The sequence below is a fragment of the Oncorhynchus masou genome, chromosome 20 (assembly GCF_036934945.1).
Source record: "Oncorhynchus masou masou isolate Uvic2021 chromosome 20, UVic_Omas_1.1, whole genome shotgun sequence".
In the NCBI taxonomy this organism is placed as follows: Eukaryota; Metazoa; Chordata; class Actinopteri; order Salmoniformes; family Salmonidae; genus Oncorhynchus; species Oncorhynchus masou.
The window spans coordinates 14,657,892-14,676,476 of record NC_088231.1 but is presented as its reverse complement, the minus strand read 5'-3'; the positions used below and the strand labels follow the sequence as shown (position 1 = coordinate 14,676,476).

At 43.2% G+C, this 18,585-nt stretch overlaps 1 protein-coding gene across 1 annotated transcript; it reads left to right on the top strand.

Moving 5' to 3' along the window:
- The first annotated feature begins 14,701 nt into the window (after nt 1–14,701).
- Nucleotides 14,702–17,932, top strand: pou4f2 (POU class 4 homeobox 2). The gene is made up of 2 exons (XM_064925894.1): nt 14,702–15,098; nt 15,398–17,932. The coding sequence occupies exons 1-2, from the start codon at nt 14,886–14,888 to the stop codon at nt 16,325–16,327; spliced, it is 1,143 nt and encodes a 380-aa protein (XP_064781966.1). The 5' UTR covers nt 14,702–14,885; the 3' UTR covers nt 16,328–17,932.
- The last annotated feature ends 653 nt before the right edge of the window (nt 17,933–18,585 follow it).

The window sequence follows — 18,585 nt, the reverse complement described above, 5'->3', positions numbered from 1 at the left end:
AGTCTGAAAGGTACTGGGCTGTTTAGTACAGCGTGTGTAGAGTCTGAAAGGTACTGGGCTGTTCAGTACAGAGTGTGTGGGTGTAGAGTCTGATAGGTACTGGGCTGTTCAGTACAGAGTGTGTGGGTGTAGAGTCTGATAGGTACTGGGCTGTTCAATAGAGAGTGTGTAGAGTCTGAAAGGTACTGGGCTGTTCAGTACAGAGTGTGTAGAGTCTGAAAGGTACTGGGCTGTTCAGTACAGAGTGTGTAGAGTCTGAAAGGTACTGGGCTGTTCAGTACAGAGTGTGTAGAGTCTGAAAGGTACTGGGCTGTTCAGTACAGCGTGTGTGGGTGTAGAGTGTAGAGTCTGAAAGGTACTGGGCTGTTCAGTACAGAGGGTGTGTGGGTGTAGAGTCTGATAGGTACTGGGCTGTTCAGTACAGCGTGTGTAGAGTCTGAAAGGTACTGGGCTGTTCAGTACAGAGGGTGTAGAGTCTGAAAGGTACTGGGCTGTTCAGTACAGAGGGTGTGGGTGTAGAGTCTGATAGGTACTGGGCTGTTCAGTACAGCGTGTGTAGAGTCTGAAAGGTACTGGGCTGTTCAGTACAGCGTGTGTAGAGTCTGAAAGGTACTGGGCTGTTCAGTACAGAGGGTGTGGGTGTAGAGTCTGATAGGTACTGGGCTGTTCAGTACAGCGTGTGTGGGTGTAGAGTCTGAAAGGTACTGGGCTGTTCAGTACAGAGTGTGTGGGTGTAGAGTCTGAAAGGTACTGGGCTGTTCAGTACAGCGTGTGTGGGTGTAGAGTCTGATAGGTACTGGGCTGTTCAGTACAGCGTGTGTGGGTGTAGAGTCTGAAAGGTACTGGGCTGTTTAGTACACCGTGTGTAGAGTCTGAAAGGTACTGGGCTGTTCAGTACAGAGTGTGTGGGTGTAGAGTCTGAAAGGTACTGGGCTGTTCAGTACAGCGTGTGTGGGTGTAGAGTCTGAAAGGTACTGGGCTGTTCAGTACAGCGTGTGTGGGTGTAGAGTCTGAAAGGTACTGGGCTGTTTAGTACACCGTGTGTAGAGTCTGATAGGTACTGGGCTGTTCAGTACAGCGTGTGTGGGTGTAGAGTCTGATAGGTACTGGGCTGTTCAGTACAGCTGGGCTGTTGTACAGGGTGTAGAGTCTGATAGGTACTGGGCTGTTCAGTACAGCGTGTGTGGGTGTAGAGTCTGAAAGGTACTGGGCTGTTCAGTACAGCGTGTGTGAGTGTAGAGTCTGATAGGTACTGGGCTGTTCAGTACAGCGTGTGTGGGTGTAGAGTCGGAAAGGTACTGGGCTGTTCAGTACAGCGTGTGTGGGTGTAGAGTCTGAAAGGTACTGGGCTGTTCAGTACAGAGTGTGTGGGTGTAGAGTCGGAAAGGTACTGGGCTGTTCAGTACAGGGAGATATAGGGAGGGTATAGGGAGGGTGTGTGGGTGTAGAGTCTGAAAGCACACAGAAAAGCTTTCATAGTTCCTTTCAGGTGGACTAACTTCTGTTGCTTTGAAAGGTGAAAAGTGAACGCAGATTTGTGTGGACAGTTTACAAACTACAGTATCTTGTCAATCCAACATGATTATACAATCCAAAATAGGAAGAATGAATCAGACAATACTGCAGATTGAGCTCCAACAGAGCAAAAATCACAATATATTAACACTTTACCCTGTATTCAATTCAAACAATCCCCCCACCTAAAACTAACAAGCACACAGTTTACACCGGTTACCACATAGATGATAAATTCTGGATGATCAAATATACATGTCAAGGTGAAGGCAACTGAAGCAATAGAAAGGACTTGTTATGGGGCTCTGAGATGTGTGTGGTGGATCTCTGTACTGAAGAGAATGGTACAGTGAGAAGAATGATGGGAAGTTAGATGGAAGGAGTAAAACAAAAGGTCACTAGCAGGAAGTAGAAGGGGTAACCCTTACTCAAGGCTTTATTTGAGGCCTCCCAACACCCAACCAGCACAGACAGCCCGTTCAGAGGCACCATGTATATGTGAATTTGTATGAACCAGGAACATGGAACGAGGATCACACTGCAACTCATCTATTCTGACACCTTTTCATAACGAGGTTGGGAGGAGGGATTCCTTTCCATCAAAGCACCACTTTCTATACTTAATCATGAATAATATGATATACTGGCAAACGTCATAGAAATGCATAGCATCTATAGGGTGAACGCCATTGAACAATGACTTTTAAGTGCACTGGAACATAAGGCTGCCGGAATATGCATGAGCATACGGGCCAAGATGAAACAGTCTTATATTCCTATCCGTGAAGCAAGCAGAGAGGAGCAACAAATGCTTTCCCAAGGCAGCCGGCTTTCTTAACTCTTCTTATTTTCTCCGTTTAAAGCCGAGGGTTTATTCTAAACATTTGTGTATTAAACATAACACACAAGATGGAATAAATGGAATAACTCCTTAAAAGAAGTGCAGGCCCTCCAGGAGAAAACAGCCACAACAACATGGAATGGCAGCGATAGTTCTCAACGTCAGTCTGAATAACACAAACAACCGCGCTGGAAAAATAGTCCAAGACTTCAAAACTAAATTCTAAAGAGAGTGATTTTTTTTTTTTTACATAAGTCAGGCTCATAACTTAGGAAGATTCAGTTGGCCGCTATTCATAATTAACTGTATTACTCCTTCAAGTCTACCTTTCACATTCAGGAAAACACCGGGCTACTACTGCCTCCATTTGGAAAATATAAATATCACTGACATTAATACAGAAGACATAATACATGCATATACTGTATGACCTCAGACTAAGCTTCTGTGTGATGAGCTACTCTTGAAGTTCCTACAGGCCTGTGCCCTTCAACACGTACAGTTTTCAAGGCGAGGCGTCTCTTTTCTGCTACATCTAACAATGCTCCATCTCAAAGGTAGGCCATGTAACGCACCATTGTATGAGCTCAATCTGCTGACTCTTACTCTGTTTGTTTGTTTGTGGCGGGGAGTAAGGAGGTGTTGGCTCCGGAGCCTCAGATCGGCATTAAAAGCTGATCTGGCTCCTTCTGACGAGGTGGGGGAGCTGCTCCCTATATCCGACTTCCTGTTGTCGACACACGTTCGCGTGCCGGAAAAAAAATCTGCTGCAACCGAGGATAAATCCTACAGCACATTTTACACTACACCGAAAGAAAATAGTTAATTAGAAATACAAATTCTACCCAGATTGTTATTAATGGGAACTGTGGAGTAAGCAACACATATTTTGTGCCCATAAGTAATTCTCAGGTATCTTTGATCTGCGGCCCACAGCGGATGATGCTGCGTACCGCTGTCTGAGCTTCTGGGACCCTGCCAGCACCAGACATCTGGCTACTTTGTTATCATTGGCTGATCTGCTCCCGGGAGGCCACTCTTGTGACACCAGGCACAGAGTGTCCTGGCAAGGAAAATGATCAGCACATTTTGAGTGGATTAGAGTTCCAAAGTGGTCCTCAAATCTCTACAGGGGGACTGGTGTACCGTGATCCATCAGGGGTTCCTCAGGGCTTGGTGCTGGGGCCGCTGCAGATCTAAAACAGGGGGCTTAGCGTTTGGAGATCGGCGCACACCCATTGCATCATGGGTCTTATACAGGGCCGTGAACAAAAAAATGTAAATAAGAGGGAAAAAAACATTGAATTTCATAATTCATAACAACTGCCTCTGTAGCCAAAATGTCAACATCTACTGGCCTATTTATTTTCTGCAATGTCAACACGCTCAGGCATTTCACTGTACTTGACAATACAACTTGGAGCAATCACTCATCCCACATTTTAAGGAGGTATTGCCAGTGAATCCTAGGCCTAGAGTTGACGAGAGATTATTGACATCAGCTGACCATAGCGAATGATGATGTACATCTGCTAGCTAGCTAGTTAGCTATGCTGTCGAAAGAAACTCGTTTTTACTTGATTTGAGTTTGTTCAGTTGCTGACATCTTCCTCTTATCAACAAGCAGTGAGAGACACACATGACCAATCCAACTCAAAAGTAGCCTCCTACCAGTATTTCAATCTCCCTGCCCGGCATCCCCGTAGACACGGCACGCAAGTCAGACAAGTGCGCTTTTGGGGTGGGAGGGCAGGGGAGGTAAGTTTTTCAGAGATTGAAGAGCTGATGAAATTAGCTAGTTTGATGTGCAATTCGTGATGTTACATTTAAAATAACAACTGAAAAGAGACTCAAATGAAATGGAAAACTTATTTTTTAAATCCACAAGCTGCGAGGGCACTTTTTCATAGGAGGGCAAAAGGGCAGGTGCTCTGAGGGATCTGCCCCTCGAGTTCATTATTCTGAATCTTCTGAGGGTGTTTAGAGTATAGATGTGAATGAATTAGCATAGAGTGAGGTGTTTTGAATGTGAGGACATTCAGATGCTGCGAATCCAACATAATTCAATCACAAAATTGGATTTTTCAATATGCCATTTTATAACGTTGCCTAATGCAATTTTGGGGGATTCTCATTTCTCAATCAAATTTCGTCAACTGTGCAAATTCTGACTGCACCACAGTCATAATATATCCTGGCAGAGTTAGCCCATGCCACACTAGAGGGGTTAAATTAGCTACCAGCCTTGTCTGTAACTCTTGAATCTTCCCCCAAAACACTTGCTTTTAAGAGGCCAAAGGAAAAGATTGCTGCCTGAGCACTGGCTTAGACAAAAAAACAACAGTTTACGACAAGCTGAACCCTTTTCACAGCATTGATTGAGGTATCGTGTCTTTCTCCTTTTTCCCCCTCTCCACTTTTCCATTTGTGAATACAAAGCTGCGGTGACCTATAAATATTACATGGTGTGGAGATGCAGAGCAGGAATTAATGACTGGGGTGTGTGTGAGAGCCGTGTCTATGGCAGGTCCCTATGTGGTTCTGCTTAGGCAGGCACTCACTGTGAGGAGGGTGTGGTCTCGCTCTCTCTCCCTCCCCCCCTCTCTCTCTCTCTCTCCACCGTTGTCTCTTTCTCTCTCTGGCTGAGCTTCCCTTCCATGTCTCCTAGCATCATCTTAGGGGTCAGAGGTTACCTGGCCACTGTGCCAAGCCCTGATTGGCCTGCATGCCAGTGGCACTGTGGTAACCCCCATTGGACATCAATCTGAGTGTTCACCCAGTCACCCATCAACCTCTCGCCAGCTGTGATTAACTCAGCACATACAGGGCTGGAGCTTCAAAGCTTCACTAACTGTAACACAGCATTTGGGAGCTTCCTGTATAACTCCACTAGGTTAATGCAGGCTCTCCACCATATTTCATCAGGGGATTGACATGGTTGAACTGACCTCATTCAGAGAGCAACTGAAATGCTAAACATTGATTTCAAACAGGGATTTCACACAGTGCTATAGCATGGAAGCATATGGCACGCGCGCACACACACACACACGGTACCACTCTGCTCAAACACCACCAAAGGTAACAAGTCTAACTCTGAGTAAGTCAGTTGGAAGGGGCTTGCAGGTGAAGAGGATTTTCCTCTCTGCTTAGCGTGATGAATGAGATGAGGAGGGGGCACTTGACACCTGTCAGCCAACTAGCCAGGCACAATTACCTCCGTGGGGGGAGGAACGATAGGGGGGACTTGCTGGGGAGTTGCTGCATCGCTCCCAGTGAAATTGGGGAAAGCGTTTGAAGATGATTAGCGCTACAGACCCTGTCTTCGTGGCCCTGTCCAACCTGCTGAACGGCTCCCTTTGATCAGCCTGCCACGTTTTGTGTCAATAGCGCGGGGCACACCGAATAAATTATAAAGTTATACACACAAAGTCAGCAGGTAAAGTGCTACGCTCGATAATCAGTGTGCTCGGTGACCGGGCCGCTGATTGCCTCTAATGAACGCCGTGGTCGAAGACGGGCACCGATCGGCGGCGGACAAACTAGTATGGCGTTACCATGCCCAGGCCAATGAAGGCAGCCTACTCGGCAGTCACATGATCAAATGTAAAAACGAGAAAGAATCCTCAAGAAGAACATTTTCAAGATTTCCACTTTGAAGAAACGAATGGTGCATGCAGGGTAGTTTGGATGAAATCTTTCTTGGGTACTGCTTCAATTAAATGAAGGTAAATACATCTCCTTAAAATGTTGAAAATAGATTTCCCTTATATAACCAAGGATATTTTCTTTGAACGTTTACATTACATGTGAGTGAAATTCCAGTAATTTTACTCAGGTGATTCAAATGTATCATGAATCTTTTTTCTCTTTCTTAAAAAGGGACTTTCCTTTTGAACAATCTTCGAAAACGGTTTAAGCTAACTACCGGTTAACAATACCTACTCCATATGGCATGGCTCTGTCAAAAGAGGGCAAATCCATACGCCATCATACAATGAATGTCCAGGTTCAAGGGCTTGCTAATTAGCTACTGGCCCTGGCTGAAATTACCATTTCAAAGAACAAAGATAATCCCCACTGAAAAGAGAGAGACTACCATTAGAAATATTTGGACTATCATTGCAGACCTGTTGTGTAGATATCTATTGCATTTTAAGAGTTATATAAGCACTTAACGAGGACAATTTTAAAGCAACTTGGATATCATTGTGTTGCCCGGTCTTCTGTTGTCTAATGAGCTGATCATTGATGAGTCTGATGATGAGGACCTTCAGAAAGAGGAAGACCATGAATCAAACAACATGATTGAGGTTGGTTATAATCAGGATTACAAAGGATATATTATATTCACGTGTCCAATGTCGGTATTCATGTAATATTCATATGTGTAAACATACTGAATTGTAATTGGATGCATTTTACCGCCATATCATACTGTGCCATGATTGGTTAAGACCACCCAAATGGTTAGGTCATGGGCCGTTTGATCCTGGTTGGCGATACGTGAACATGCCAGTTATAGCTAGTTAATAAAGAGCTACGTTAAGAAACATCCTGTAGTACTGCATTTTATTATTTTGTACAAAGTGTGCAAAACAAGACAGTACAGTCTGCATGTGTAGGTGCTTACTGCATCACGATTTCAAGGTGTCCCAATATCTTTTCCACCTGTCCAGTTATCTGGTTTTAATATCCATTCTAGAATGCCCTTCCAGCCAATCAGAAATGAGTATTCATTCAATACCGCTGTATAGCTTGATTCTCAGTTCAGACAAAACCATGTCTTCTCTGGTGTTATGCAGACCGATCACATGTTCTAAACAGATAAAAAACAGATCACATCAAGTAGCTGAGCAGTATCAACTCTACGCGATCGACAACATTTGTTTGTCTACCGAGTCCTTCTCCTCTAGTTGCTAAGAGGAGAGGATACATTTTTCATTGACTGATACATAAAATGGGAGGGAGTCGATGTCTAAATGGTGTCAGCGTGCTTTAACGTGGTTAATATTGGAGTGTTGAAGTTTAAGCTGTGTATATACCTCTATTAGAGGTAGCGAATGATGTCACTGTAAAATCAACATTATTGTCATAACAACAGTGTCTCGGAGTACAAATGCTGATCTAGGATCAGGTCCTCCCTGTGTCCATGTAATCTTATTCGTTATGATCTAAAATACAAAACTGATCCTATACCTGCACTTCTACTCTGAGACTCTTTGGTTGTATTTACATGTATTTCCACTAATTGGTCTCACTAAAGTTCTAATCCAATTGGTCACGAGACCAATTAGTGTAAAAAGATCAGAATTGGGCTGCCTGTGTAATGTAGCCTTTGTGAATACAGGCCCTATTCCGCAGATCTGAGAACAGAAATGCTTCTGTTTCCTCATGCGGACCCACACCCTGATCTAATTATATTTCACTCTTTCATACAGATGAAGATACGTTTTAATATATGAGAAGGATGCTCACTGTGATGGAAAACAAAACAGTCGAACTCTATTGGGAGTTTCCCCCGTGTTAGGCGCTCAATTAACTGTGTCACACGCACACAGACAGGTGCATGGCTCGCTGCAGCAGTGTGTGTACCCTTTAAATATGGTGTTTGGCATCTGTAGCGTAGCACGGCAGATTGGATGAGGTAAAAATATAATTATAGCTGATGAGGCGCGCGGCTGCGAGCAGAGGCAGCGCTGTGTGACAGTGTACCAGCAGAGAGATTTTTAATTTGTCGGATCAGGTCGTGACATGCTCCATCAGAGGACGGGGAAAATCTTTTCATTTGTGCAGAAGAAAGGAGGAAAGGAGGGTCAATTAGCATCAACCATTAGACAACCGCGTGACAAGCCCTGTATTACCCAGTGCAGCACGGGACAGTCAAAATAATGAGAGAGGTAGAGATGTTGATCCAGGTTGGACAGAGATTCTGCAGTCATCCTGATTTCTTCCGGCTCTGACACTCATCACAAGTAAAACATCTGACACCCTACACATTCTTTACAGTCACAGCCGCTGAGGAGACGTTTCACTCAAGAGACGCCTTCTTTATCGTCATGTATGTTGTCATATGATGTGAGGCTAGGTAGATACCCTTGAAGCAACTACTTTTGTGAGGACGAGGACTCTCGTGCTCAAGCCCATTGTATTGTGAGATTGTTGTTACTCTAGTATGTTGTATTCGGGCATGTGACAAGTGTGTATTTTGTATTTGATTCCCTTTTCACTACAACATCTAATATGTGAGCTCCTGTCCATCCTACATTGTTGCTAAGTGACAAACTGTATAACTAATCCAACTGTGCTCTACTATATTGTGACAAGCTCTCACAAAGTCTCACGTCAGTATTAGACGTTCATCCATGTTTTCGAAGTTGTTGCAAACATCAAATTTTGAAGTGTTTAAGGTTAAGTTTAGACATTAACTCCGAATGTTTAAGGTCAGGGTTAGGGTTTGGCATTAACTCAGAATGTTTAAGGTCAGGTTTAAGGTTTGGCATTAACTCAGAATGTTTAAGGTCAGGTTTAAGGTTTGGCATTAACTCAGAATGTTTAAGGTCAGGTTTAAGGTTTGGCATTAACTCTGAAATCTTAAGTTTAGGCATTAACTCAGAATGGTCAGGGTTAAGGTTTGGCATAGGCTTAGAACAAAAATCTCAAAAACAACTGTCTATCACTTGATTCAAATTTATAACATTTGGAATCAGAGGCATATGCTTAAAGGCCATCCACCATCCCCGTCCACAACGCCCTGTCAAAACCGAAACCTATTTGAAGGTAACGCTCACTGTTGCCCCTAGTGGCTGATGTTCACATAATCTCCCGACGTCCTCAGACATGGATGGACGTCGAATACTGACTTGTATCCCGGGTGACCTGGTAGTGTATTGACCGTATTTCAAAGTGGCAAAACAGGCTTTCAATCTACCACCTACATTAGCAGTGCCAAAAGGGGGGTTGGTGGTGCCGGGGAAGTTTCTCAATCTCATATTATCAAAAGAGACCATTTCAAAGGGACTGTGATTTCTTTGGGCCCGTGCATTATTTGACTGGCTGGTTGACAGGTGCAGTGGGGAGCTCTCAATATTGATCTGGAGGACCTAGAGGTATGTGACATCATTATGAGGCCTGACCTTATCCTCCGCTGCCCTGCAGCCCCCTTTTGTGTGTGTGTGTGTGTGGTTTCTACTGCTCAGGATCCTGGCCCCAGTCTAATGCCTTACCCCCGAAGGACCGGACTGCGTGCCATGGCCTCCAGTCTGTCATGGGAAAATTGGTGGTGGTGTTATTTGTTTTGCTGACCTCACGGCTCACCTCACTTTCTCTGGCTCTAATCAGTCGGGGCTCAGGGTTCTGCCCCCTCTTAGAACAGGTTGCATGGTGTTGTAGGCAAAGCCTGGTTGCTTTCCTGTGGAGGTGGACGGTTATAGTTATATTATATAAACAATGGAATATAGACATTTGGAAGGAGATCTGATGTTGAGATATTTGAGAGATGGGTTTTTCCTTCAGTGTGATGAAGTATTCAAATTACCATATTAGCTACCAGGAAGCCCAATAGTGGACTAATGTGATCTTTAGTTAGCTCGTGCAGATGACAGGGGTTGGATAACAGCTCAGTTACATTGGTGCATGTGACCCGGATCACAGTTTATGTATGACTCCTTATGCCTTATTTCAGTCTTCGTAGTGACATGATATTGTTATGTAGGTATTTTGGTGGAACACCTCACCTAAAGTGAATTGCTACAGACAAACCAATAGTTTAAGAACTATCCAACACAGCGCCAGATAATGCGTCCCTACATTCACTGTAAATGCTATATTTAATCCTTGACACAAGATCAAATGGAAAAGGATCCAGGAGTTTTGTGTTGCAGTTGAGCCGTAATTCAAGTAACATTTTTTTTTTCTTTCTTAAATCACAAGTTGCATTATCTCAGGTTTGGGGATTCACTGTGGTTGAAAAGAGTTAAGTGACACTTAAGCAATTCCTGCAAGCTCCATCCTAGCTTTTATTTTTGGTCTGTGCATTAAACAAGGTATTATATTAAAGAAAGGTGTTGCTGTCGCTGGAACCTGTCACGTCTCCCAGATAAAAACAGATGAATAAATGAAGAACTGACGTGGTGATGGAGAATGTAGAAACACACCTCTGTGTGTGTGTTTTAAAGCCAGATTTCTCCATAGATGCTCTCCTAACAAGCGTTGACCTTCTGCACCTACATGTAAAGAACTCCAGAGATCAGAACAGGAGAAGGAGGAGGGGGAGGCTGTGTGTGTGTGTGTGTGTGTGTGTGTGTGTGTGTGTGTGTGTGTGTGTGTGTGTGTGTGTGTGTGTGTGTGTGTGTGTGTGTGTGTGTGTGTGTGTGTGTGTGTGTGTGTGTGTGTGTGTGTGTGTGTGTGTGGGGGAGGCTGTGTGTGTGTGTGTGTGTGAATAAAGGCATCACCACCACCAGCAGCCAAGAGACTTCATCCTCTCTCCTCTCTGCTCGTGGTGGGTGCAGTCAGAGTATTGTCTATGTGTTCTATTCTCTCTTCCTCTCCTCTCCGCCCTCCTCGTCCTCCTCTCCTTTCTCTCACGGAGTGTCTCTGTTCTGAGCTAGCAGCAGTTATACCTTGTTGGCGGAGGAAGCCACAAAGGAGCGGTAGTGTAATAAAAACAGCGGTCTCTGGTGATCCGGGTGTAATTGGGATTGTTAACGTGGAGAGCTCCTGAGGGAGACTGAGTGGAGGAGAGGAGTGTGTCTGTCTTTGTGTAAAGTAAAACACACATGCTCTGCTCCTCTCGCTGCAGCGTTCCTTGATTCCGAATAAGTACAGTAGTCAGAGCTAAAAGAAAAAAAGAGCAAACAAGTCACCTGAGCTATATCAAACCCTAGCTGCTACTATTATGCTTTTATTCTTTGTTTTATTTTTATTTTATTTAGGTGCTTTTTTATTTCCATGTTGTAAAGCTACAGTGAAGCCCGGTTTGGATTCAGAATTCCTCAGAGAACTTGTGTTTTTAAGAGAAAAGGAACGTGCTAGTATTCAGGCATATCTTTTGATGAGAAAGGAGCATTCTGCTGTGTTTTTCCACTGAGTCGCTGTATCATGATACAAATTGAGGGCACAACACCTTCGACATAATCGGCGCATCGAGGTGTAATATTGTATGTTGAAGTCAGCAAGTCATATGGATGGTTAGTCCTCTTACATTAATTAATTATTAATGAGTAGTAATTAGCAATTCATTCATTTGTAGTCAAATCATTAACTAACTTGACTGCATTTTGTTGCTTCTGCCAAATGTTCAGTAATATATCCTGTAATGCTTACTCTGTTTATATAATGCAATGGAGTGTAATTTAGAGCACCTATTGGAACAGCAAGGTAGACATGCCTACAGTGAGATATCTGCTAGTACTTTCCCTAATGACTAAATAACTAATTGTATTCCACCATGCAATCAATGCAATGAGGCAACGTTCCATTTTCCAGGAGAAATTGCAACATTTCAAATCAAATGTTATTAGTTACATTTCATTTAACTTCATAATTCCACTAACTATTCATGCTTTGTAGTAGTTAGGTTTGTAAGATTGGAGATATCCTTCATCAAACATGAGCAGCCTATAGGGCTACAGGCACCGTGAACGAGCGCATTTAGAACTAGGCCTACATAACTTCGATTAATATTGTAGCCTATTGAACACTGTCAAAGGAGAAAACGCACTTCAAAGTCAATTGCTTGCGAGTACAGCCCAATTGATTTATTTGACCTAAGTTATACTAGCTTACTTTGTTGTGTGTTTCATTGTGGATGAAAATTTCATACGCCGATTTATAGGTGGTGAAATATAAATGATTTCGTTAAAGTTTCATCATAAATCAGTCCGTCGCTATATGTGAGGAGACACTGATTGCCCCTTGATGTCTCAGGGGTTGGCTTCAGCGCGCCTGTCGTCCCACTTGAGAGGCAAACCGCCTGCCGGGTGGCTCTCGCGATGTAAAGTGCTTGTGCACTATCACCAACAGCTTTGTTGCAGCCGTGGGGACATATTAAATGTCTATGTGCATCAAAATCTTAGCGAAAAGGCACTGACAACTAGTGCGCTAACAAAGAGAGCCATCGTGTGTGCTCGAGACAAGTGCAGCTTCGCGTCATCGTCTGTAGCAGAGCGTGCAGCGGGGTTTTTGCATGCTATATTCATGGCCCAACATCTGTCCTCTCAGCATTAAATTGCTTTATTGACTTCAGCATAGGCGGTGCACTAAAATTGATCACAGCATATTATCAGAGATAGGAATCTTAGTTATTATATTTTGGTGGTTTTGCGAGGATAATTTGAGAGCTTGTTGAGGTTCTGGGTCTCCAGTTTTTCCAATATGCAGGCATTCCCTTACAGTAAAAACACATTGTCTGGATATAATGATATATATGATTCTTTATACAATACAATAGCATAGTTGTTTGAAAAATAACCATACTATACTATACTATAGTACTGTAGCTGTTTTTATGAACGGAGTATCGGTTAATTCACAGATATTGACAGATACTGGTAGATAGGCTACATAAATCGGTATTTAACGAATAGCATTTAAAAATGTGAAGAAGAAAATTAAAAAAGAGTGCCAACTATTTAGCCCACAACTACCGTTCAACACAATCTCTTTCCCTCCCAACTTAAATTCAATTATTATTTTCAAGCTCAATGATCATCACACTACTATAACCAAAATACACTCAGAGGGGTGACTTTGTAACCAGAGACGAAATGCTATATCTGCAGACAGATTCCAGATTCTGTGATTGTTTTTTTTAGGTACAGGCCTTACCGTTAGATTTTCCACGTGGGTATTCAATCACCATCTTATATCAATTAGCCCATCCAATGGACTTCAACATATTAAACAAATTAGACAAGCCTTGTTAATTACAATATGATTAAAGGTTTGTAATTATATCACTGATGAAGTAGCCTAATGAGTATAAAGATATGATAATAGCCCGCTGCGACAAGTATATAATTGTATTGGGTTTGCAATTAAATCCTAAAGACTTTTAAAAAACCCACTTTCCACTGTCATTGATCAAATATTTCACACACGACACTCGTCCATGCACCAGTGACATAAAAATTCGCAATATGACTGTTGAGTTAACCCATATAGCTCGTCTATTGATTATTTCCATAGCTAATCTCCAAACTATTAAATTCGTCAACGTGAATTACGCACATAAACAAGATAACGCGGGAGCAGGTCACTTATTGAAAAGCTGTTTCACATAGCCTTAAATTAATTTTAAATCTAGTAATCTTATATTTTCCCCGACCCCTAATTTGTTTAACGATGTTCCTACTGTCTTCAATTTGCCTATGCTGCCATAATGAAATGATAGTCAAGCATTTAACTTTGATTTATCTTTCCCCAACAGGGACGTCGCTTCATGGAGCTGTCCAAGGTACTTTCCTCATATCCATCCCTAGAAAGACTTTCCTATTTCCTCTATTGCCAAGTTCGTATCTTTAAACTGAACTCCACTTTGATATTTTTTAGAATTAAACGGCACAATATGAAGAAATAATAATGGAAATGGCTCGGCTATATTTGGTTATTTTTCCTCTTTCAATGTGGTTCCAAAATAAATTAGACGAAGAAGGACACAATGCTGGCTGGAGAGCTGTTTGAAATGAATGTCTTGTCGCAGACTGCCCATGCGCAGAGTCCCCAGCGGCGGTGTGGCTAATGAAGAATAATAAATCATGAAAGGTTTTTCAGGTACAGCCGAGAGAGTGTAAGAGGAGAGGGGGAGAGAGAGAGGGGGGAGAGAGAGAGAACGAAAGAGCGAGCGAGAGAGAGTGTGTGAAAGAGAGGCGTAGAGAGAGAGAGAGAGACACAGCCTGCCCTTCGCCTCAGAGCAGAGGCAGATCGAGTCCCAGCAGCATTGAACGTAGTCGAGGTATCGAGACTGTCACTGGTATCTCTTAATTACAGTCAATTGTGAAACGGAAACTTTGCAGAAGAAAATATAAACGAATGAGACAATCTTTTTCGCGCGGTTGTGTTTTGGAAATCCGTACCAGGAGGAGAGAAAACAACTTTTTTCTACTATTAGTTTTTCGTTGCATAATCTTGGAGGAGCTCTCCAAAACAACGACACATCCACGACGACCAAAATAAGACTCCTGGAGGACGAAATTTAGAGAAAGAACGAACGAGTAATATTAATATTATTTTTTGGTCATCGCGCCACAGCCCATAGCGGAAGAGGTAAACGAGTGCGCAGGCGACATCTCCTCTCCAGCAAAACTACGGCGCGCGGCCATACCTCCATACACAGGGCTAGGTAATAATATATGCGCCAACAACCAGAGAATTGGATGTTCATCTTTCCATATTGTAGCAGCTACAGTTACAGTATATAAGACAGTGTCTTCAGATTCCCGGAGAAGCAACACTGGGCTTCAACTCCAATCGAAGAGGCGGAGTCTTAACTTATTAAAAGGAACTTGCCGAGACTCGGACGCCTGCAAACATGATGATGATGTCTCTGAACAGCAAGCAGGCATTCGCCATGGCCCACGCCAGCTTGCCCGAGCCCAAGTATTCATTGCATTCCTCCTCGTCTTCCACGTTGACTTCGAATGCGCCCTCCTCGTGCTCGTCTTCCCGACACAGTAGCACCATCATCAGCAGCGGCGGAGGCAACTCGGAGGCGATGCGCCGAGGATGTCTCCCAACCCCACCGGTACGTATTCTGCATAATTACCGCTTAAAGGCACATTTTGACAGCCCCCTTTTTTTTGTGATGTTTTTTTCATGTCTGCACAGCAAATCACCCAGCACCTCCATTTTCCCCTTCCTCTCTCCAACTTATGTATTCAGTCGGGTTTGCCTTACGTATGAATTTTGATGACCTGGGGATGTTGCATGTTTGTTCTTTTTTAGGATTTTTTTTCTCATCTCATTCAGGAAATGTTTTAAACCGCGGAGTGGAGTGAGAATTCCCTGCTGACAGTTATGTGTGCATTCTATTTGCAATTGCAGAGCAATATATTCGGAGGCTTGGATGAGAGTTTGTTGGCCCGCGCTGAAGCTCTGGCGGCGGTGGATATTGTCTCGCAGACCAAGAGCCACCACCATCCTCCACACCACAGTCCCTTCAAGCCGGACGCGACCTACCACACCATGAACACTCTCCCCTGCACCTCCTCATCGTCTTCTTCCTCGGTGCCTATTTCTCACCCTTCAGCCCTTTCCGGCCACGGTCACCACCACCATCATCACCATCACCACCACCACCAACCCCACCAGGCGCTGGAGGGCGACCTGCTGGACCACATCACCCCAGGACTGGCTCTCGGGTCCATGGCAGGGCCAGACGGCTCCGCAACTGCGCACCCTGCTCACATGGCGGGCATGAACCACATGCACCAGGCAGCCCTCAATATGGCTCATGCCCACGGGCTACCATCCCACATGGGCTGCATGAGCGACGTGGACGCCGATCCCAGGGACTTAGAAGCCTTCGCTGAGAGGTTTAAACAGAGACGGATCAAACTCGGCGTGACCCAGGCGGATGTAGGGGGAGCCCTGGCCAACCTGAAGATTCCTGGCGTGGGCTCCCTCAGCCAGAGTACCATCTGCCGATTCGAGTCCCTCACCCTCTCCCACAACAACATGATAGCTTTGAAGCCGATTCTACAGGCATGGCTGGAAGAAGCCGAGAAATCACACAGGGAGAAACTCAACAAACCCGAGCTATATAACGGCGGAGAGAAGAAGCGGAAGCGCACGTCGATAGCAGCACCGGAAAAGCGATCACTGGAAGCTTACTTCGCCATTCAGCCGCGTCCTTCCTCAGAAAAAATTGCTGCTATAGCAGAGAAACTGGACCTCAAAAAGAACGTGGTGCGGGTCTGGTTTTGCAACCAACGGCAGAAACAGAAACGAATGAAATATTCTGCATGCGTCTGACTCTGAACCCTCGCTCTAAAAAAATAAAAAAATAAAAACTATCAACCTACGTTGAGAGACTGAACACTGTTTAGAGACGATTTGTATTATATTTCTTATCACACACTTTTTCAATCATCAATGACTTGTGCTTTGAACAACCCGAATAATTAATATACATTCAAAATGACTGAAAGCTCAAACCACTACTGCGGTCACGTCTTATTCGCACCAGAAGGGATGTGGAGTCATGTACAGGAGCATTTGAACAGAGCAAGTAAGACCTCTGTTTTTTCTCCACTTAGACCTACTATTCTTCACCCTTTTGTGTCAGTTAAGTATTATAGGCTTTAATCACACGTATCTTTTTGGTTTATGATATTGGTTAATTTATCATAGCCTACAATATTGAACGTACTGAAAAGAACAGTTGTTTACCATGGGAAGATAGGCCTACAGTATTTTGACACAGCACTTGGTCGGTGCCTATTGGCATAGTATTGGTGTGTTTATATTTTTGTCGTAAGGCTACATTTTCCCTCTGAGTTTATTATTATGACGATGCAGTCTGCCATTAATTCTGGGTCCATGAGGGGAAATAGGACAGTACAGTAAGCACTTGCCGGGTCTTGGAAGCTATTATTAGAGTACTGCCAAACAACGCCAGGTAAATTATTAATTTAGTGGTCACATGACCTTCATTTTGTGTCCCATGTAATTAATTCCACCTATTTCGTTATAAAGTGTGATGAAAAGCTGAAAGATGAAGAAACGTGGTAAGATATAAAGCAAAGACCCAGAGTTTAGACCATAATCGAGCAACACTGTTTATACAATATAGCTGGTGTAGGGGCTGTTTTTTTTTATTGCATAAACATCTATCTGGCTGTAGATGGGCCTATAGAAATAGTGGATCAAATGTATGCATTTGATTGGGGTTTACAATTGCCAAATATGATTGTTTTACTACCGTTTGCAATAGGGCTACGTTTGTTTTTGCCAGCCAACGTGGGTCTGTTTCTTATGAACTATTTATTAGATGAGGCCGTGTTTACATCATTATATATTTATTGGGATTCCCCCTCCTCTTCCTCCTCCCTCGTTTTGCTTGAGAAAAGCTAATTCTGACAGCAAGTGAAACGTGTTTTCGTATAGGGAAATGACAGCTAAATCTAGACCTATAGTCACGAATTTAATTTCGTTTCTGCTAAACGTTCGACATGGTACAATCGAGAGATATATGCGATAGTATTCTCTTTTAAATTATTTTTATGTATGTTTTTTTTCTGGGTATTTATTTGTATAAATATGCGCGTCATTATGAAGTCGTTGCTTGTTAAATTCACCTTGTTTCGTGATGTTTTCTTATTGAGAAAATAACCGTTTCATGGAAGTATACGTGTAAAATGTAAATATTTCATTGGAACCAGTTGCACATAATTATATCCGTACAGGTTTTGCTGTATTGCTGTTTTAGCTGAGGTACCTTCTTTCTGTAATGTCTGTTGCTTTTGGATTCCTGGTCGAATTATTTTTGTATTTATTTATTACATTAATGTATCTTTAAGTTATTTAATAATTGAATTGCAATATGTGTTTCATTAAAGAACAAATTTTAACATTTTATTGGACGTTTTGAATGAGTGTTTTTGTGTAGGCCCAATTCTTGGAAAGAGCGAAATGCTTGGATACTGCATCTGCGTATTGCAATGCATGGACAATCTAATTTAAAGACACAAATTGAATTGAGAAATATATTCCTTCAAGCATCAATGCAATGATCATCCTTGGATGTAGGCCTATGTCATTAAAGGATTAATGTTGGAGCTAAATCTGTCTTTTATGCTGAAAGGTGCAAAGATAGACCATCAAGCATCAATAGGTCCTATTTTTACATATCCAATTTCTCTACAAATTCCAGAAAAATCCCATTACTGTCCCACCATGCACTGTAAAAAAGACACGTGTTTTTTCTTCTACTGAATGGCTGCCAGCTCGCTCTTGCAGCTCGCGGTAGCCTACCTGAGAACAAATGCTAATATTCTATTAGAGTCTAATCATGGAGTCTATAGAGAACTGGATAGGTCCCTCGAGCGCAGCCCTGCCAGATGTCAGCCCGCCAGAAAAACAGCCTCGCCTGCCAATGTGCCCGTCTCTATTTAAATACACAGTCAAACACTGCTCCGGCGCGAGGCATGATATGGCTTTGAAGCAGGCTCGGCTACACCTTGGTTTGCGCGCGAGGTTCAGCCTGGATTTTTTTTTTAAATCAACATTTT